We start from the raw sequence: 20,047 nt of genomic DNA, 5'->3' as shown, positions 1-20,047 counted from the left end.
TAGAAATTCCAAGGGAGATAGCAAGTTGAAGATTTTTCCTGGTAGATACAGTTTTATAACTGAAATTATCCAGTTCAGCTCCACCACTAGATAAACACAGAAGAAATGCTGCACTGAACTGAAGGTAGAAAAATACAACGCAGGGCTGGGAAGGTGGCTCAGTGGTAGATCGCTTGCTTTGCATGCCTGAGGCCCTGGGTTCGATTCCTTAGCACCACATAAGCAAAAAGAAAAAAGCCAGAAGTGGCACTGTGGCTCAAGTGGTAGAGCGCTAGCCTTGAGCTGAAGAGCTGAGGGACAGCGCCCAGGCCCAGAGTTCAGGCCCCACGACTGGACCGAAAAAAAAAAAAAATATCCTGGGGTGGGGCGGAGATGGGAAGGGATGGGAAGGGAAAACAAAGAAGGAGGCAACAACACTTGACAAGAAATGTACTCATTTTGTAACCCCTCTGTACAGTATTTTCACAATAAAAAATAAATAAAAATTAAGCTGGGCGCTGGTGGCTCACGCCTGTAATCCTAGCTACTCAGGAGGCTGAGATCTGAGGATCGTGGTTCAAAGCCAGCCCGGGCAGGAGAGACCGTGAGACTCCTATCTCCAATAAACCACCAGAAAACCGGAAGTGGCGCTGTAGCTCAAGTGGTAGAGCGCTCGCCTTGAGCTGAAGAGCTGAGGGACAGCTCCCAGGCCCAGAGTTCAAGCCCCACGACCGACAAAAATAAATAAATAAATAAATAAATAAATAAATAAAAATTAAAAAAAAAAAGAAATGTACTCATAGCCGGGTGCCCGTGGCTCACACCTGTAATCCTAGCTACTCAGGAGGCTGAGATATGAGGATCTCGGTTCAAAGTCAGCCCGGGCAGGAAAGTCCCTGAGACTTTTATCTCCAATAAACCACTAGAAAACCTGAAGTGGTGCTGTGGCTCAAGTGGTAGAGTGCTAGCCTTGAGCTGAATTACTAAGGGATAGCACCCAGGCCCAGAGTTCAGACCCAACCACCGACAAAAAAAAAAAAAAAGTTATAAAAAAAAAAAAATTAAAGGGCTGGGAAGGTAGCTCAGTGGTAGAGTGCTTGCCTTGCATGCATGAGGCTCTGGGTTTGGTTCCTCAGCACCACATAAGCAGAAAAAAGCCAGAAGTGGGGCTGTGGCTCAAGTGGTAGAGTACTAGCCTTAAGCTGAAGAGCACAAGGACAGTGCCCATGTCCAGAGTTCAAGCCCCATGACCGACCAAAAAAAAAAAAAGAAAGAAAGAAATGTACTCATTACCTTGCCCATGTAATTGTAACCCCTCTGTACGGTATTTTCACAATAACAAAAAATATACGTTGGGCTGGGAAGGTGGCTCAGTGGCAGAGTACTTGCCTTGCATGCATGAGGAAGGTGGCTCAGTGGTAGCGTGCTTGCCTTGCATGCATGAGGCCCTGGATTCGATTCCTCAGCACCACATAACCAGAAAAAAGCCGGAAGTGGTGCTATGGGTCAAGTGGTAGAGTGCTAGCCTTGAGGTGAAGAACTGAGGGACCGCGCCCAGGCCCAGAGTTCAGGCCCTACAACCAGACCACCCCCCAAAAAATTAAGAACTGGAAATAAATAAATAAATATCCTGGGGCAGCGCCCAGGCCCAGAGTTCAGGCCCCATGACCGACAAAAAAAGAAAAAAAAAATATCCTGAAGAGGGTTCCTCCACACTTTAAATAATTTCTGTAACATAATACATGTGCACAGCAACATATTTTATGACACTGCCAGCATTCCTCCATGTCCTGTACTGGGAAAAACAGAGAGAGAGAGAGAGACAGACAGACAGACAGACAGAGAGCCATAATATGGAAGTACGTAACACTCAATGGTAGAATATATTTCAGCTTTCTAGTGCATGCCATTTAGGCAAATAAATGTATTTACATACAAGCATAGATACAAATATTAATATCAAGCATATAAGAATAGTAAGGTTTTTTTTTTTAAATGTTTATTTTTTGGTTGGTTATGTGGCTTGGACTCTGGGCCTGGGCACTGTCCCTCAGCTCTTCAGCTCAAGGCTAGCACTCTACCACTTGAGCCAAAGGGCCACTTCCAGCTTTTTCGGCTTATGTGGTACTGAGGAATTGAACCCAGGGCCTTATGAATGCAAAGGAAGCACTTTTACCACTGAGCCACCTTCCCAGTCCAGAATAGTAAGGTTTTGCCGGGCGCTGGTGGCTCACGCCTGTAATCCTAGCTACTCAGGAGGATCTGAGGATCTGAGGATCGTGGTTCAAAGCCAGCCCGGGCAGGAGAGACCGTGAGACTCCTATCTCCAATAAACCACCAGAAAACCGGAAGTGGCGCTATAGCTCAAGTGGTAGAGCGCTAGCCTTGAGCTGAAGAGCTGAGGGACAGCGCCCAGGCCCAGAGTTCAAGCCCCACGACCAACAAAAAAAAAAAAAGAAAAAAGAAATGTACTCATTATCTTGCCCATGTAATTGTAACCCCGCTGTACAGTATTTTCACAATAAAAAAATAAAAAATAAAAAAAGTTTGTGTTAGGAAATCTGTGGTTATTCTCATGGGCTTGCTTATATATGTGTTCTACAGAATTTTTTGTCAGTCCTGGGGCTTGAACTCAGGACCTGGGCACTGTCTCAGCTTCTTTTGCTCAAGGCTAGCACTCTACTACCTGGGCCATAGCACCACCTCTGGCTTTTTCTGTGTATGTGGTCCTGAGGAATGGAACCCAGGGCTTCATGCATGCTAGGCGAGCACTCTACCACTGAGCCACATTCCCAGCCTATTGGCAATATTTTTTAAATGTGTACTTTGTGTTTTATTCATAATGTGTCATGGGTGTTACTTTTTTGCTCTTGCCTGTTTGGTTGTCTGAAGCCCTCTTGGGTGGCTGGATCTCCTGCAAGGCTCTGAAATCTTATTTTATCTCTTTTCCTCCTTTGTCCATCGTAAGTTTGGTCTACTTCCTTTTGCATGGCAGGGATTTAGTCCAGTGGCTTCACCTCAAGGCCTGGGTGCTGTCCCTTTTCATTCCAGGCTAGAGCCACGGCTCCACTTCTGAATTTGTGGTGCTTACTAGGAGATAAGAGTCTTGTAAACTTACCTCCCTAGGCCAGCTTCAAACCAGAATCCTCAAATCTCTGCCTCCTGAGTAGCTGGGTGATGGGCCTCAGCCAGCACTGTGTAGCTGATACCATGGATTTCAATATTGGTTTCTCTCCATCATTCTCCTTTTCCCTATTCCACCTCTGGCCCCAATCGTTAAACACAGCTCTGTGTGTGTGTGTGTGTGTGTGTGTGTGTGTGTGTGTGTGTGTGTGTGTGTGTGTGTGTGTGTGTGTGTGTGTGTGTGTGTGTGAGAGAGAGAGAGAGAGAGAGAGAGAGAGAGACAGAGACAGAGAGAGAGACAGAGAGACAGAGAGACAGAGAGACAGAGACTGAGAGAGAGACAGAGAGTGTGTGGGGAGGACTGGTTTTTAGATCACCCACTTTATAGAAATCCAAAGCGATTACAACGGTCTGGAAAGCCTTTGGGTTGTTCGGACTAAGAGTAGAGAGGTAGAGCCCAGAGGTGAGAGTTCATCCTGCAGTGCCAGGACAGTGCCCAGGCCAGCCCTTCACAGTGTCCCCCAGTGCCCCTCACAACTAAGGGCTGTGGAGCACGATGAGGAGTGCAGGGTGGCGCTGGTGCAGCCAGGTCCATGCCCTTCAGAGCCCTGAAGGTTGGTCATGGCCGCGTCAGGGTAAGGGGTGGAGGTGGGGGGGAGAGCCAAGCGGAACTCACTAGGCCTCCTCCAAGTCCTCCTCCTCTTCCTCTCTTCCTCCTGCTTCTCTTCCTCTCCCTCTCTTCCTCCTGCTTCTCTTCTGCTCCCTCCCTTCCTCCCACCTTCCTCTCTTCCTCTCTCTCCCTCCTGCCACTTATCCTTGGTGGCACTGAAAGTTTACTTAAGTTAAGGACACAGAAAATGTATTCAAACTCTCCAGAAAAACAGATCTTTCTTTGACCCTACCACCCACCCCTCCCTGCTCAGAGGCCCTGGGTGGTCTTCCCACTCTGGCTGGTCCTTCCCTCCTTCCTTTCCCCTCCTTCCCTCTTTCCCTTTCTGCCTTCCTTTCCCTCCCTCCCTCCCTTCTTTCCTTGCCTCCTTCCTTTCCTTCCTCCTTCCCTCCTTCCCAATCCCACCACCCTTTCACTCTGCTTCCCTTGTCATCAGTGCTCTACTTTGAGACAAGGAGAGGAGGCTCTCTTCCTCCTCCCTCTCCCTCCCCCACCCCATGTGGGGGCTCTCCTGGGTCCTACTTCTTTTCCCTCACATGTTGGTGCCTTCTGCAGATGCCCTGCCCCAGGCTCTGCCTGCCTGCGCTTTTGCTCTTCCGTCTAGGTAGTTGTGGGGTCTGCTGCATGTGGAAAGATCCCTAGTTCAAAATAGTGATAACTGCAGCTGTGGAGGGGGTGGCTGAGCATTAAATCCAGTGCCCTGTGCACCCCACAACTCACAGTTCACTCCCAGGACTCAGTCTTTGTCTTCCTCCTTGCGTACCTCAGGAATGCACGCATTGCCCGTGTCTTAAGTGCATGAGCAGTGAAAACTAGCGCGTGCAGGAGCGCAAAGCCATGGTCAGAAAGCGGCCGGGAGAGGCGGGCTGTGCTGGCTGTGTGGAGGGCTTTCCCTGTGGGGTCTTTAGGACCCTAGTAACCGAGGAGTTGGCGAGCTGGCGGCTGCACCGTGCTCGTGCTGCCTCTTCAAGTTGCTGTCTGTGAACTTGAAGCAGGTTAGAAAAAGCTGCGGCATGTGTAATACACTTCCATGCCCGAGTTTTGGGGGACTATGCCCGCTCACCCTTTGCATGGAGCCCAGGCCCGTTGTAATTCGTCTTCTAATGCCTGCAGCCAACTCTGTCCTGCGGCAGAACCCGGGGGCGCAGACCCCTGCAGCTCCCAAGCGGGCCTCACACGGCCTTCCACCCTGCTCGCCCTGTACCCTGGGCCCCTCCCGTCCTGTGGGCAGCACAAGGCGCTTCCTTCATGGGAGACCCACCGGCGCCCTCCAGCCCCAACCCTGGCCTTGCTCTCCTCCTCCACCCCCCCATCAGGCTCTCTTCTCCCCACAGGCCCTGGGGCTCAGGGTGCCATTAACCATCCAGGGGACCCCACAGCAGGGCTACAGCTGTGTAGGGCTCTCAGACTACCTCATCCTTCCTGGACTGGCCCAGACCCCCTCCCCCCATCCCTCGTCTCCCTTCCCTCCTCCCCTCTCCCCTCCTCTGTCTCTCAGTGTGCAGGCTCATTGCCCCAACAGCAGCAACCTGGGAGAAATTAATCTTCTAAACAGCGAGATGTTCCCAGTTCCAGGAAATTCCAAGCTGGGCAAGGGGAGGGGAGGGGCCCGGTGTCCCGCCGCCCCCCCCCCCCCCAGCTCTGCCCGTGTGCCCTGGGTGCAGACAGAAGGCCCCATCCTGCCCCGCCCCCAACCCCCCAATCAGTCCAGAAAAGTCTCAGCTCCAGTCCTGGAAGCCCTGGAGGCAAAGGTGTGAGGGTAAGGAGGGCGGGGAGGGGTGTGGCCTCCCTGCTAGCAGAGCAGAGGGCGGAGCCTGACGTCAGACCCAGTCCACCCCACCCAGGCCCAGCCATGGACAGGGGCTGACGTTTCAGTTTCCGGGTGCCGGTCAAGAAGGGAACTATGTCGGAGCCTCCCAGGAGTGTGGCTGGAGTCCAGGGTCTGAGGGAAGAGGCTGGGGCCTGGGCCCGAGTCTAAAGGAGGAGGCTGGGTCGGTGGGATAAACCCATAGGATTTGGGGCCTGGGCGCTGAGCGTGCCAGAGTCCCCAATCCCTGACGCTTCCTTTGCTGGGTGGGGTGGGCGCGGGCGGGGTCCCCCAGTCCGGGTTCCCCCAGCCCCTGTCTCTCACCCCCTGACCCCAGCCCCTTCCCGCCTCCGGCCTCTCCCCGGTCTGAGCACGGTCGGACAGGTCGGGACGGTTGGTGGTTATTTCCCCAGTGGAAGCGCTGGGACCCGAGGGCCGGGGTGACCCGCTGCGTCCCCTGCACCCTGCGCCGAGTGCCGAGACGGGGCTCGGCCGTCCGGGGTCCCCGTGAGCGGCCTGCATACGTGACCCGGCGCCGCCAGCCTGTCCGAGCCGGTGAGGGGCGGACCCTGGTCACCAAGGCCCGGGCCAGGGCTTCTAGACCCTTCCTCCCCACCCCACTCCCGCGCCGTGGCCCCGGCATCGAGGTTCGGTCAGCAGCCACGCTCGGAGTTTCAAAATAAAATGGACAGAAAACGTCCTCGTGCAACCACGGTCCAGAGAGCCGTGGCTCGTGACTTCCAGCTTCCATGGAGGGAGGGGGGGAGGGAGAAAGGGAGGAAGGGAAGGGGGGGGGGGGCTGCAGGCCAGGTCACTACTGCCCCGCCGCGAATCCCGCGTCAGGGCAGAGGAGCTTGGTCCGCGGAGGTGACAGACAGCAGGGACGGCCCGCTGGAGACGCTGGGTCGGGCTGGCAGGGCTGCCCAGGCCGGCCTCCAGGCGACCCCCAGGCCGCGGGGACCCTCAGGCCTCAAGCTATCCCCAGCGTGCGGGTCGGGGCCTCGCTGACTGCCTGGTCCTCCTACCCCCCCACCCCGCAGATGCCGGTGCTGAAGCAGCCGGGCCCCGCGCAGCCCAGGAAGCGGGGCGCATCGTCCATCTCGGCGCCCCTGGGCGACTTCTGGAGCACGCTGCACGTGGGGCGCGGCGGCGACGCTTTCGGGGACACCTCGTTCCTGAGCCGCCACGGGGGTGCGCCGCTCCCCCCGCCCTGCCTCCCCTGCAGCCGCGCGCGCACGCCGACCTGCTGCTGTCCTTCCACCTGGACCTGGCCCCTCCATGCTGGACGCCGTGCTGGGGGTCATGGACGCCGAGCGTGCGCAGGCCCCCAGCCAAAATGCAGGGGAACGAGCTAGGGAGCTCCACAGAGCTTCAGGGGTGTGGTCCGGCAGGGAGGTTTTGAACCTGAGACGCGCGAAGGGAAGGAGGTGGCGGCTGCATCCCCAGCCTGGAAACGAAGTCCAGCCTGAGCCAGCAGACGTCCAGGTTATTCTGAAGGCTGCGCGAGCAAGTGCGCGCGCCGGGGCAGGGCCAGGGGCATGGAGGGGCGGGCGCATTCAAATGAAAGGAACTGGGCGGGGCCAGGCAGGGCAACCTTTGAGCTGGGGCAGGTCAGAGCGGGGCTCGTGCAAAGCCTGGGCGAACCCGCATCACGTGTTCATACGCTGGTGGGAGGGGGGAATCCGGGCGGGGCCAGGTACGTTAAGTTTCCGGACAACTGGGGACAACTGGAGTGCGGGCCTCAGGGGCTGGGCCACACCCGGGCCCTGGGTGCTGTGTCTCGCGCAGCCCCCGAGGGTGCTGCCAGACCCGGCAGGGCGGCAGTCCAGTCTCATCCCGGGGCTGCCCTTCGCACCCATGGCAGCCGAGCAACCGGAGCTGCCGTCAGAGGTCCCCTCCTCGGAGCCCGCGGCCCCGCCGGCCAGGGGCTTCGGCGCCCGCTGCCGCCAGCCCCATCCCGGGGTTGGCGGCGGGGCGCAGCCCGAGGCGGGGGCCAAAAAGCCGCCGCTACGCACAGCCGCCGCCGTCATCCAGCGCATCCGCTGGGACCCGCGCCTGGACCCCGCTGACTTCTCGGTGGGCTACGCAGACCGCTTCCTGGGGGTGTGCGAGGAGCCCTTCAGCGCCTTCTGCTGGGACGAGCCGCTGGCGGCGCTCGGGCCTGGCGTCCTGGCCGTGCCGCAGCATCGCGTGCGCTACTTCCGCTTCCGTGGCCGCCTGGTGTGGGACCGTGCCTCACGCACCGACCTGGTCTTCGGCTCGGGCTCGGTCGGTGGCCGGGGGCCCACCATTCTGGACGTGCTGGGCGCCGACGAGAATGCGCCCGCCCACGAGAGCACGCTGGGCGCCGACGAGGACGCGCCCGCCCATGAGAGCGCACTGGGCGCCGACGAGGACATGCCCCATGAGAGCGCGCTGGGTGCCAGCGAGGATGCGCGGCTGGACCCCGAGGACGCACACAGGGCAGAGGCGGCCATGGAGCATCCGGAAGACCAAGCCGACCAGACCGGGCTCAGCGAGTTGAGCTTGGAGGCGCTTGAGGAACAGGAAGCCGCCAATCCCGGAGGGCAGGTGGTATCTTTGGACGCCCAGTGGGGTGCAGCGGCAGCGAGCCAGCCCCGACGCCGGCCCCGGCCCACCCACTTCGTGGCCCTGCTGCTGACCGAGCCCGGACTTCGGGCAGCCGTGTGCGAGGCCCAGGCGCGGCTGGTAAGGGCCGCCCCGGCCTGCGCCGCCTTCCTGGTGCCCTCACACGCCCTGCACCTGACGCTGGCCCTCCTGCGGTTGGCGGGGCCTGGGGAGGAGGCAGCAGCTGTCCTGGCCCTGCGGAGGGCCCTGGAGACCCCAGGGCTCGGCGCACCCCGCTGGCTGCAGTTCAGGGAGCTAGTCCTCCTGAACCCCCACGTGCTCTGCGCGCCCCCACACCCCGCACTAGCGGACACAGCCCAGGCCCTGAGCCACCGGCTGGAGGCTGAGGGGCAGCGGGTGGTATGGCCCCTCGAGGGGCTCCAGCCGCACCTCACCGTGGCCAAGGTGCCCCGCGGGGTCCCCACCCGCCTCCCAGAGCCTGAGGCCGACCTGGATGTGGAGCTGGGGAGCCAACCCCTGGGGGGCCTCTGGCTGTGCCGCGTGGGGCGGGCGGGGGGCGCCTTCCAGCCTCTGGCAGAGGTTCCCCTGGGCTCATGGCCCAGAGCGGACCGCAGATGCACCTGAGCACAAAGGACAGTGCTTTTTTTTTTTTTTCTCTCTCTCTCTCTAATTTTGGTTTGTCTCAAGCTTCCAGAATGGTGCTCAGTGCTCCAAGGAAAGAATGAAGGAAGGGGAAGGGAGAGGCGGGCGGGAGGGGAGGCAGAGAAGGGAAGCAGCCCGACAGTCCAGCTGTGTGCGAACTCATAGCGCGTCCTCCCCTTACATGGCAGGAGGGGGGGGGGCGGAAAAGAAAAAGGGGGAAGAAGAAAATATAACTTAAATAAACACACATACAAAGAAAAGAGAAGGAAACATGACGTGAGCTGGTGATCCATGGAGGCAGGGAGGGAGGGTGGGAGGAGGGTAACCATTTTACCTGTGCTGAGCCAGGGAAAGCAGGGAGAGGGAGGAGGGGAGGGGAAAAAAAATCAGAAGAAACATTGGGGTAGAGGGGAGAGGGACATGGAGACAACTTAATACAACTTCAGACGAGGCGGCCCGGCCGGCAAGGTCCCGCGATGGGTGGCCTCGGAGTCCTCAGGGCTGGGTGGTGCGCTGGTCTGGTGGGGATGGTGCTGGTGCTGGTGCTGTTGGCATTTCTGGGGTGGGAGACCAAGGATGGGACATAGTCTCTAAGCCGCTCCCCTCACCCCAAACACTGAGGCCCCGAGGCTGGGCAACAAGAGTCTCTGAAGAGGCGGACAAGGCAGCGGGCATGGCTGGCTGGTGCCCACTGCGGCGGGTGCGGGCGGACGGCCTGTCTTCTTTCCACCGGCCCCCCAGCATGGGACGGGCCGGGGCGCGGGTCGGGTGCCGGAGTACGAGCTCGAGAGAGAGAGAGAAAAAACACTGAGACAGCATTAGTGTGAGGTGAGAGGTGGGCACAGAGCCTGCAGCCCCCACCCCTCCTCCCACCCTCCCCCCACCATCCATCCCTCTGAGGCAAAAAATAAAAACGTAGAAAAATCTCTGTATGTACAGACTCTCCACTGGGAAATGGAGACGGGACTGCGGCTCTTCCCGGAGCTACTCCCGGAAATTAATTTACAACCCAAGTCCATGGCTCAAAACAAAATCCGCAAAGGCGGTGCTGGAGGCCTCGGCCCTGCCCCGCCAGGCCGGCTGGGCGCTCAGAAGGCTGGCAGCTGCGCCAGGCTGAGGCGGCAGTCCACGCTGGAGTTGTCCGGGCCCGTGTAGGCCAGGCCTAGGGGCTCTAGGAACGCCCGGCAGGCGGCCTCGCCCTCAAAGGCCAGCTCGGCCTGCAGGTAGGAGACTGGAAGCGCAGGGCGGAAGCTATGGAGACAAGAGGAGAATGTGATGAGGCAGGTGGCAGGCAGGGAGGGCCCATGAGCAGGGAGCCGGTACTCCCGTTCAGGAACCCCCCGAGTTTGCTCAGCATGGTCCCTGCAGCCCTTCCCCATGCCCCCCTCAAGGGCTTGGGGGGGCTTAAGGGGGGGGGGTTGATGGCCCCAGTACCCCGTGGCGCCCCCCCCCCCCGCCCTCACTTACCTGTCCAGGAAGGAGGGGACGGGAGGGGATAGGCTCAGCTGGCACCTCCGTGGCTGAGGGGCAGGCGCCAGAGGGAGGGCCCAGAGTGCTGGCGTGTAAGTGGGGAGGCCCTATGACACCCTCATTGCACTCGGCCCACGTGCCCAGAAGTGGTTGTGTATACCTCCCACTAGAGCTTGGGACCCTTTCCTCCAGGCAATTCCATTGGACCCCAGCTGTGAAGGCAGCAGTATCATCGTGGGTTCAGCCTGCAAACCCTGCTCAGCCCTGCCTTACTGCACACAACACCGGCTCACCTTCCAGGCTCCTCCTGGCAGTGGCAGACCAGGGGTCTACCCCAAAGCCAAGGCCAAGGCCAGCTTCACAGGCAAGGCACAAGCTTGCTGCCTGTCGGGGGGCCTACCAGGTGCAGAGGACAGTGTCCTGCTGCCACCTCTCCCGTCCCTGCCACTGCACCCGCAAGTTCTTTGGCCTCACACCTCTCCCCTGCCTGGAGCAGCCTCTTCCTCAAGCCTGCAGAGCCAGAGCAAGCCCAAGGATGAGCAGCGTAGCTCCCACCACCTTCGTGAGCCCTCGTGCCCCCTCGAACTCCAACCTCCTGAACTAGCTTTCCCAACCTGTTGAGACCAAAGACGGCCGCTGACGCGGTAGCTAAGCAGCATACCCACCTCTGCCCACCTGAGTGTGCCCTTGGTGTGAACACACAGTGTGACAACTCCTGACTCACAACTGTGGGTCTGAGTGGGAATTAAGGAATCCTTAGCACCACAGAGCCACACACAGCCTAGGAGACGAATGTCCCCGTGTGGCTGGCCTGTCCCTGCGCGTTTCTGGCCCCCATCCTTCCTGGTCTGTCTAGAGTGGAGCAGTGGGTGCTCCATCGGGTAGACAAGAGGCCTCAGAGGGAGGCCGAGAGCCTGGCAAGAAGTGACCACAGACCAAGTCCAGGCTGATGGGAACAGGAAGAAGGCAGAGGGCAGGAAGGAAATTCCACAATCAAGTCAGAATAGTGGGAGAAAGAAGAAACAGAAGGAAAAACCGGAGGAGAGACGGGGGGGGGGGGGGGGAGGGGGGAATGAGGAGTGCGGACGCTGCCGGCCAGGCGTGCGTGGAAGGGAGGTGAGGTAGAGCCACGGCAGAGGGTGGCGAACGCGCACGTGCGGTGCCACATACGTTTTGATCATTGCCTTGAGGGCAGCCTTGCGCTCCCGGTCTGCAAACTTGTCCACAAGATAACCAGACATGCAGGGCGCGTGGCAGTAGAGCCGGAAGAAGCGGTGGTAGTTGCCCAGGGCCCAGGCTGCCCGCAGTGCCAAAGCATGGGCCACACAAGGGTCTGCCTTGAGGTCCCTTGTGAGGTACGCCAGCTCTGTGGTGATATCTGCACAAGAGAAGGAGGAAAGTCAGATGGCAGGCAGTGTGCCCAGCCACAGCACCCCGTGCCCAGGGAAGCCACTCACCTCCCGAGTTCTTAGTGAACATGTAGTAAAGGATTCGGTATGCCGTGAACTCGCCCACGTTGCCTGGCAGGTTCTCTGCATACAGTGACTTGAGCTGGGTCTGGCACTGGTTGAACTCTTCGTGGTCCCCCTGAGGGCAGGGATGGAAGGAGAGAAGCCATGGGGCTCAAACAGGGGCGGGCGGCAGCAGGGGAAGGCAGGGAAAGGGCAGGTCTGGAACAACAAGCGTACCTTCTCCAAGGCAATGCGGGCATGGGTCTCATACACCTCCACAGTGAACTCGGTGCGGACGCCTTGCACCTGCGCAGTGGGGAGAGCAGTGTGACACGGAGCCCAGCAGGGTGGCATGGGCGGGGTGGGGCTGGCTAGGGTAGGGCTTCACCGTCAGGTCCTGCCGGATGGACTTCATCTGCTCACAGGCAAACGCGTAGTCCTGCTTTTCCTTCCAGTGCGACTTGACCATGCACAGTGACTTTTTCAAAACCTGGCAGGAAACACGTGGAGGATAAGAGGCCCCACGGCAGGCACACGCAGCATGCATGCCAGCTGTGCCAGCCCTCTGTGCCCACTGCGGCCACTCTTCAAATGAAGAGTTCTCAGTGGACATGGATTAGTGCCAACCCCCAACCCTTGTTCAGGACACAGGCGAAAGTGCCTCAGGGAGGCCAACCAAGCCTCCTGGCAAAGCAGACTCTCAAAGGTGGATGCCAACCCACCCCACCTGTGCCAGCTCCAGGGAACTCGCACCAGCCCGTGGCGAGCAGACCCATCCTCCTGGGGACTTACAGACACCGGGCGCACAGTGGACGGGTCAGGCGCGCAGGTGAGACGCAGGTAGTGCTTGGTAATGTCCAGGCAGGTGCCCACAATCTGCAGGTCCTGCCAGTCAGGGTCAGCCCCTCCACTCTCCAGGCTGCTCATCTGCAACACCAGGGGCTCTAGGCGCAGGCGGCGGTGCCCGTGCTGGAAGCGGGCTGCCCGCTTCTGCTTCTTCAGCTCGCGCTCAGGGTCCTCACTCTCTAGGGCAGCCATCTTCTTGCGGCTGCGCTTGGTGGGAGCCAGATCATGCCTGGGAGGGAGGTGGGGGAGGCCATGTCTCCAGCCACACCTGGCCTAGTTACCCGGCAGGCAGGCTGGCCAGCCAGCCTCTGTGGACCCCCACCCTCAGGCCTGTGGCACAGTCCCCCTCCCCCCCACCTCCCGCAGCCTCACCTCTTCCCGCGCTGTGCCCTGCCTCGGCCCCGGTCCATGTGGGCCCCTCGGCCACCCCGGCCCTTCTGAGGTGGGTTCCTGCGGGCCACAGGGTGACACTCGTTCCCCGAGTAGGAGCTGTCAGAGTCCGAGTGGGAGTCACTGCACACGGACATGGGAATCAGGCCTCTGGCAGCTCCACAACCCCCCCCCCCAACCAGCTACCCAACCTGCTCACTTGCACACCTTCTTCGGAAGTGGCGAGTGGGGGACCGGGAGGAGGAGCGGGAGCGGGAGTCTGTGCTGGAGGAAGAGCTGTTATCCTTCATGAAGACGTTGCGGTTGCCGAACTTGGCGAAGCTGCTACCCCGGGCTCGGCCAGCACCCCCAGCCCCCGGCGTCCCTCGCTGGGACTGGGCACCCCCGCCCCTGGTCACCGAGCCTGCCCCCCTGGGAGGGTGAAGGCTGCTAGGGGCCTCCCACCGCTTCTTCTTGGGGCTCTCAGCCACAGGCTCCCTGGTCAGCCTGAGGACATAGCAGGGGAGGGCGTTACTACCAGCCACCCACCCCGAGGACCACAGACCCCATCACCACCCAGGACCATGAGGCCCCCGAGAGGAGGCACTTACCCCAGCCACTTGGCTGCTGTAGTGCAGGAAAGGGAGCAAGCCCAGGGCTCTGTCCGGGGACACTCTCAGCACCAAGCCACCCGTGCCAACCCTAGCCTGAAGCCTATCCACGGGATCCCACCGCCACCACTTGTGGTCTGAGCCCTGCTGCACAGGGCTCTCCAGCCCTGGTCCTCGGGTCGGATTCAGCTTTCCAGCTGGCTCACTTCTCTTGGGAGCTAAGGGGCCCAGGTCCCCCTCAGCCTAGCCCCCTTCAGCATCTCCCCGACTGACCCAGGCAGGGGCTCGCGGCTCCAGTCGATGGTGTAGGCTGAGCCATCCTGGAGCCGAGCCTGCAGCACCTCCTTGAGCAGCTTCTCGGTCCGGTCCTTGTCCTCCTCTGACTCGCAGGCCGTGAAGCAGCGCTCCACGTACTCCTTCATGTCCTGCGGCCAGTCATCAGGCTTCCCAGACAGGCTTCCCCGGGCTGAGGGCCCACTGGGGAGGCAAAGGGGACTCAGTTGAACCCTCACCTGGAGACCGCCCCGCACCTGAGGCCAGACACAGTCTAAGCGCCGCATCCCCGAGTGCTCACATGGCCCCAGGGAGGAGTGCACAGCTCTCTCCCCCACTCCCCACACCGTCAGCTGGTGTACAGAAGTTCAGTATAGAATGTCTATGTGGTGGGTAGACAAGAGGCAACCATCACCTGTGGTTTTGGGGTTTCTCAGGGTTGGGCTGAGCCCCAAAACTGCTGTGCTGACTCTCTGTGCTGGAGCTGAAGCTTTGGTTGGTGACAGCGAAGGGCCGCTTCTGAATGTTGAACTTGAGACCTCCAGTCCCAGGGGCTGCTGCGCAAGAGTGGCAAAGGCCAGAATTAGTGAGGCCCCTGTGGGACACACGGGACTCCAGAGAATGCAGCACCAAAGCCCAAGAGCAGGAGGGATCTGAGTCTAGAGCAGAAGAGACCTAGTTCCAGGGCCCACCCCAACCCTCGGGACCACATCAACACCAGACCCAGGTCAAGCCCCATATCCCATATCCAGGAGCACCCCTGGCCATCCAACCCCAGGTCCGTCTGTAGCTCACGCTTCATGCGGGTCCATGGCTGCTGGCCCTTCTTGGGCTTGGCAGGTTCGCTGTAGGTGTGTGAGCCGTAGGCCTGGCCCGCAGAGGACCCCGTCTGGCTGTGCTGGGTGGCTGGGGCTGCTCCAGGCTGAGGGCCGTTGCTGAGAGTGTGGGCTCCATGTGGAGGGTTGGAGGGCTGAGGGGGCTGGGCTGCGGGCAACTGCTGGGGCGAGGCCTGGTAGGCCATGCCCTCGTCCATGCCGGGGACTGGGGGCTGCAGGAGGAAGCAGGTACTGAGGGCACGGGGGTCACAGCACCTGTTCCTCACTGACCCCCTCCTACCCTTCTCAATGACTCTATGGGGTGCTACTTTTCTTAGCAGCCCTTTCTACAGATCAGAAGACAGAGTGGCCAACTAGACGTCCAACTGCAAGTTCTGGACTATTTCACTAAGCTGCTGCCAGCACCCTGCCTGCTCCTCCCCATAGTAGCTGCCCCTTATGAGGGCATGGCAGCCCTATTACATGGTAATATTACATGGTAATAACGCTAAATTACATGGAAGAGGGCAAGATGGAATTCAAAAGCAGGTGTTCACCTCCCATGCATTAGGCTCCGCCCACTCCAAGCTGCATATTAAGTGCAAAGCCAGTACCCTGTGTGCATGTGTGCAGCCCTGAGTAGGCACATATGGGAAGAAAATAGAGAAAGGGTGCCACATGACAGACGGCACCAACCCTCAGTCCTCTGACCCCAGTATATCCCCAGTACTGCAGCCCTGGCTTTCCAAGCTCTATGCCTGCCTTGATAGTTTGCTTCCAGAGCTACGTGGCAGAAGAAAAATGGAAGAAAGCTGTTTTTGAAATGGCAGTCCTCTCAAAAGCCAGCTCCTCTCCTGCTTGTGCCTGACAGGTAGGCACTGGCACAGCGTTACCTGGTTCAGAGTCCCTTGGTGCTGGGGAGCCGGTGGCTGCTGGGCTGTGGCTGAGCCGTAGGAACTGGCCATGCTGTACTGGGAAGGGGAGCCGTAGCTCTGGTACATGCTCTGCCAGAGGCACAGAGAGCTGGATTAGTAGCAAGCCATCTTTGCCTGGTGGCTGCTCAAAGCCCTGTGCTAGCCAAAGCTCTCTATGGGCCCCTCACCCCTCTTTTCTCCTGTAGAGGCACCAAGTCATATATTTAAGAGAAAACAGGAAAAATTTCTATTAGTCCTATATCTCACTTACACTAGGCTCCCAGAAAGTGCCAGTTTTTCTGAGAACCAAGAAAAAGAAACAAAAAGCAAAACCCCACCATTTAATGAAGTCTACAATAGAGACAGATGCACAGGTATAAGCATAAACACATAACCTACCCTAAAGTAAGTACCATGAAAGAAAACAAGGCAGAGCAGAGGACAGAGGACAGAGGCGGGACTAGACTCCAAGTATGGTGGGCATCAAGGGAAGCAGAGAGCTGCGGCAAAGTGGAGCACAGCCAACTTGGTGTGTGCTAATGTCTGAGCCCTGAGGCAATCACAAGGCAACTGCATGGAGGAGGGTGGGCAGGACCCGGGGGCTCTGGACTGTGAGCTGGCAAAGGGCTTTCAAACTCCTGGGCTGGGACCTGCCACCCCTCCAGGGGACACTCACCATGGGGTAGTAGTAGCTGTAGGGGTAGGCATAGTTGTACTGCTGGTACCACTGGTAGTACTGCTGCTGCTGCAAAGCTGAGGCTTCCGCCTGAGAAACATACTGCGGAGACAGAGGACGTCTGTCAGCAGGGCCCCAGGAAGGTGGTCTCCCCACAGGGGCAGAACTGCTCTGGGAGAGAACTGAGGAGAGCCGGGGGTCCAGCCCTCTTCAGGACCCATACATGCACACCCTAGCCAACTCAAGGAAAAACCTATGCCTTCATTAGAGCGAAGTAAGAGAAAACCATCTGCGTACATTTCTGCTCAGGACACCCAAGCGTGGATGCCAGAGGACCTCTCCCCGTGTCCTCCTACAGCAAACACTGCTCTTACCCAACACCTGCAAGGTGGGTGGCTTGCTCTCCCCTCTTGTGGCAAACACTGCCCTTCCCCCAAACCCAAGGGTCCCCGGGCCTGCGTGGTCTGCTCACTTGGGCGCTGGTCACAGTGCTGCTGGCCTTGGAGCTACTGGCCGCTCCTGTTTTGTTGATGCTAGCCAGGGCCTGGCGGGCCTTCTCCCACTCTGGGTTCTCGTGTATGGGGGTCTCCATGCTGTCCTCTCTGCCAGCCCCAGCCACCATGCTGTACTGGGAAGCCCTGCAGGGAAAGCCAAGCCAGCCTGCTCTCCCACTGCGCACAGGCAGACAAGGGGCAGGAAGCAAACAGCCATGCATCTCAGGTCTAACCGAGCTTCCGTTTCCTAACTCCGCCATGCTGATAACTGGCTTCTGTGAGACATGAATGAAAATGTGTACTTTAGATAGCTACCTTCCCAGAGGCCTAGAGCACTACATGTGTTAAACAAAAGGGTAACCACTACAAACAAAGCTTTGCACAGGACTTAGTACACAGTAAGCCTCAGTGTTTAAGGAATTGGTGAATTTTAGCTGATATCACTTGCTTTGAAACAAAACCACTCAGCACTGCTATAGGAGCCTTCCGATTATAGCTGTTTGAAAGAATCATCATGATTCTCTGTACAGTGAAAACTAGGTGAATGCGGAGGGCACCATCCATGCAGGGCTGCATCACATCCCCCGAGCTATGTAAGGTCCCACCAAGAGCCAGTTCTGGGTCTGGCTTCCTCTTGTCTAACTCCCTAGCTTCTGGCCCCCAATCCCTACTAACCAATCTGTGTTGCGTTGGTCACCCACGTTGGCCGTCATCTGGACCTTGGGGTGTAAGGAGTGGACCTCGGGAGCCAGACTGCCTTTTCACTGTCTGTAGGGAAAAGAATGGGTCAGGGAGAGTTAATAAGAAGCAAGAAGAAAAGCAGCTAGACCCGTGTGAAGCTAGGTGGGAAGAGGAGAGTCTGAGATTGGCAAAGAATCTGAAGAGAAGTCAGGAGTGGTGGTGTACCCATGAGCCCAGCACTCAGGAGGCTGAAGCAGGAGGATCACAAATTTCAAATCAGGGAAGTGGCGCTGTGGGCTATGGCTCAAATGGTAGAGCCCTAGCCTTGAGCTGAAGAGCTCAGGGACAGCACCCAGGCCCAGAGTTCAAACCCCAGGACTGACCAAAAAAAAAAAAAAATTCATATCAGTCTGGGCTAGAGAGATCACGCCTGAAAGGGGGAAGAGAGAAAACAAACAGATAGACACTCCGAATCTAAGCTTGAAATAGGCCTGAATGTAAGTATGAGGGAAAGATCCTATCCTCCTTATGCTCCAGGTAGAAAATAAAGGATTTGAAAACAAAGTAAAGAGAAGGGTCTGAAACCCAGTTGGGGGTAAGGTAGGTGTGAGTGAAACCCTGAAAATGGCCAGGGGAAGTTCAGAGAGTAGGTGGGGATGTCAGTCAAAGATAGAGATCTAAAAAGACTACAGAGAGAATACAAGTTCAGAGAGGACACCTCAGGAAGACAGTGCTTGGGGAGGGAATCCTTCAGAGCACATTGTGACATCAGGAGCAGGGACTGGGGAACACTGAGAATGGAGGAAATGGATAAGAGGAAAAGAGGATTTTTGTAAGTTCCTGAGAGGCAGGCAAAAGTTGAAAGTCCAGGAGGCCATCCCCACGTAAAGACAGGGTTTGGGCTGGGAAGGTGGCTCAGTTAAGAGTGCTCACCTAGCATGCAGGAAGCCCTGGGTTCAATTCCTCAGTACCACATACACAGAAAAAGCCAGAAGTGGTGCTGTGGCTCAAGTAATTAAGTTCTAGCCTTGAGCAAAAGAAACTCAGGGACAGCACCCAGATCCTGAATTCAAGCCCCAGGACTGGCAAAAAAAGAAAAAAGAAAGAAAAAGAAAGGAAAAGACATGGTCTGCAAGAAACACCTAAGGAGGGACTGCAAAAAGGCAAGACTCCAATGGGAGGTTCCTGGAAGCAGGGATAAGGCAACAGGGTGCCTCTAGGGTGGACGTCTGGAGATACCTAGGGAAACCGGAAACGTGCTTAGGAAGTCATTAAAGGGTTTGAGAAGATCTGGAAGGAAAGAGAAGGAGCGAGGGTTAAGGATACTCAATTTCTCGAGGGGCTTACAGCAAAATATGGGTAAATCGCACTGGAGAACGCGAAAAGTCTTAGAAGAAGTCGAAGACAGGCGATCAGGGGTCTGAAAATGGAAAGAAGAAGAAAAAAAAACCCAAAAACTCTCTATGGAGGGCAAGGCCTTGGAGAGGTGGTGGAGGCAGGGGCCACGAGTGGGGACACAGGGCAGGTGGAGGGCTTCGGGACAGGAGAGGGCTCGGTTGTGTAGTCCGGGGAGCCTGGGTCAGGTCCCTGCCCCTGCATGGGACTGCCGAGCCGGGGACCGGAACCGAGAGCAGGGAGGGCGGAGCAGGCCGCCGGATGGAGGAAAACGTCGTTCCGATGCGGCCACCGATGCTGCGGCTGAAACAGCGCGCTGTCCCCCGGAAAAAAAAAAAAAAGCCGAGACGGGGTCACCCCGGGCAACGTCGCCGCCCACAGAACGTTGGCTCAAAGGGGGTGGGAATGGAGGAGGGAGGGCGCGGTCCCGGGCCTCAGAGTTCCGGCGGTGTGAGGTGGGGCGCCAGCGCATGCGCACTAGCTGAGGCCGCGCGCCCGTCCCCAGCGCGCAATCGCAGCGCCTCCAGGCCGCCACACCCGGCCGACGCTCGGGCGGCGACCGTTGGTCTTACGAGGTAGGCCTGGGTCCGGCGAGGCGACGCGTAAGGCCGGAAGGAGACGCTGCGACCCACCCGCCCTCCACCCGTTACTCACGACACTAGTCAGGACCGTTTGCTCCCGGGACTTGTCAGCAACGGCCCAAAGCGGTAGCAACACCGTCACGACAATACTCCAGCGCCCAGCTGGCTCTCCTTGGCTCCGACGTCCTAACCGCGACGTCCTGACGTCACGTGGCCGACTCGCCAGCCTCCTGTCTCCGTCAGTAACCAATGAACGGCGCCGCTCGCCTTGAGCCCGCCTCCTACCCGCGCAATCAGACGCGATGAGCACCTGAAGTTAAGCCGGAAGTCGGGGCTGGGACGGTAGCCCCGAAGGGACAAACGCTGCTTTCCCCTGCGGCGGAGTGTGCCCTGGCTGCTCGCCTTGTTTTGACTCAGCAATCGGTAACCCTTATTATCTGTCCCTAGGGTGTACAGGGGGGCCGTAGTTGTGACGTGGGAGCCCGGGGAGAGCACGATACGCTGGAAACTTGGGGAGGGTGAGGAATAGCCCTCCACCCAGAGGGACTCGGTCCTAGTAAATAAGCCTGGGATGGTGCCTCGGGCCCGAGGAAGGGCGAGTTCGAATCTCAGGAGGCTGGAAACGAGCGTGGCTAGTGTGTGTGTGTGTGTGGGGGGGGTT

At 58.5% G+C, this 20,047-nt stretch overlaps 2 protein-coding genes across 5 annotated transcripts; one reads left to right on the top strand and one right to left on the bottom strand.

The window, feature by feature from the left end:
* Positions 1-7,350: 7,350 nt before the first annotated feature.
* Leng9 (leukocyte receptor cluster member 9) lies at positions 7,351-8,828 on the top strand. Its single transcript, XM_070000774.1, has one exon. The coding sequence runs from the start codon at positions 7,437-7,439 to the stop codon at positions 8,790-8,792; it is 1,356 nt and encodes a 451-aa protein (XP_069856875.1). The 5' UTR covers positions 7,351-7,436; the 3' UTR covers positions 8,793-8,828.
* Positions 8,828-19,594, bottom strand: Leng8 (leukocyte receptor cluster member 8). 4 transcript variants are annotated; one of them, XM_070000711.1, is made up of 16 exons: positions 19,460-19,594; positions 17,405-17,497; positions 16,708-16,873; positions 16,236-16,337; positions 15,539-15,649; positions 14,626-14,878; positions 14,246-14,387; positions 13,831-14,034; positions 13,175-13,453; positions 12,950-13,090; positions 12,524-12,806; positions 12,120-12,221; positions 11,969-12,037; positions 11,738-11,867; positions 11,451-11,658; positions 8,828-10,061 (listed from the first exon to the last, which is right to left on the bottom strand). In XM_070000711.1, exons 2-16 carry the CDS (start codon positions 17,440-17,442, stop codon positions 9,899-9,901), a joined length of 2,391 nt encoding a protein of 796 aa, XP_069856812.1. In that variant the 5' UTR covers positions 17,443-17,497; positions 19,460-19,594; the 3' UTR covers positions 8,828-9,898. The 4 variants fall into 4 exon arrangements, with proteins under 4 accessions (XP_069856812.1, XP_069856808.1, XP_069856811.1 ...); XM_070000707.1 differs by having other exon boundaries at positions 9,970-11,658; XM_070000710.1 differs by having other exon boundaries at positions 9,970-11,658; positions 14,246-14,384.
* Between the last annotated feature and the right edge of the window lie 453 nt (positions 19,595-20,047).

Source organism: Dipodomys merriami, unplaced genomic scaffold (assembly GCF_024711535.1).
Source record: "Dipodomys merriami isolate MVZ:Mamm:240054 unplaced genomic scaffold, mDipMer1.0.p SCAF_57, whole genome shotgun sequence".
Taxonomy (NCBI): Eukaryota; Metazoa; Chordata; class Mammalia; order Rodentia; family Heteromyidae; genus Dipodomys; species Dipodomys merriami.
Note: the sequence above shows the minus strand (reverse complement) of the source record. Positions and strands in the feature narration are given on the sequence as shown.

What these genes read in the sequence shown, in the direction of transcription:
- Leng9 (XM_070000774.1), top strand. Translation starts at nt 7,437, where the DNA reads ATGGCAGCCGAGCAACCGGAGCTGCCGTCAGAGGTCCCCTCCTCGGAG.
- Leng8 (XM_070000707.1), bottom strand. Translation starts at nt 17,442, where the DNA reads ATGACGGCCAACGTGGGTGACCAACGCAACACAGATTG. An exon ending in GACCAACGCAACACAGATTG is followed by an intron (nt 16,874 to 17,404) that starts GTTAGTAGGGAT and finishes CTTTCCCTGCAG; the next exon opens with GGCTTCCCAGTACAGCATGG. An exon ending in ACTCGCCACTTCCGAAGAAG is followed by an intron (nt 13,091 to 13,174) that starts GTGTGCAAGTGA and finishes GTCCGTGTGCAG; the next exon opens with TGACTCCCACTCGGACTCTG.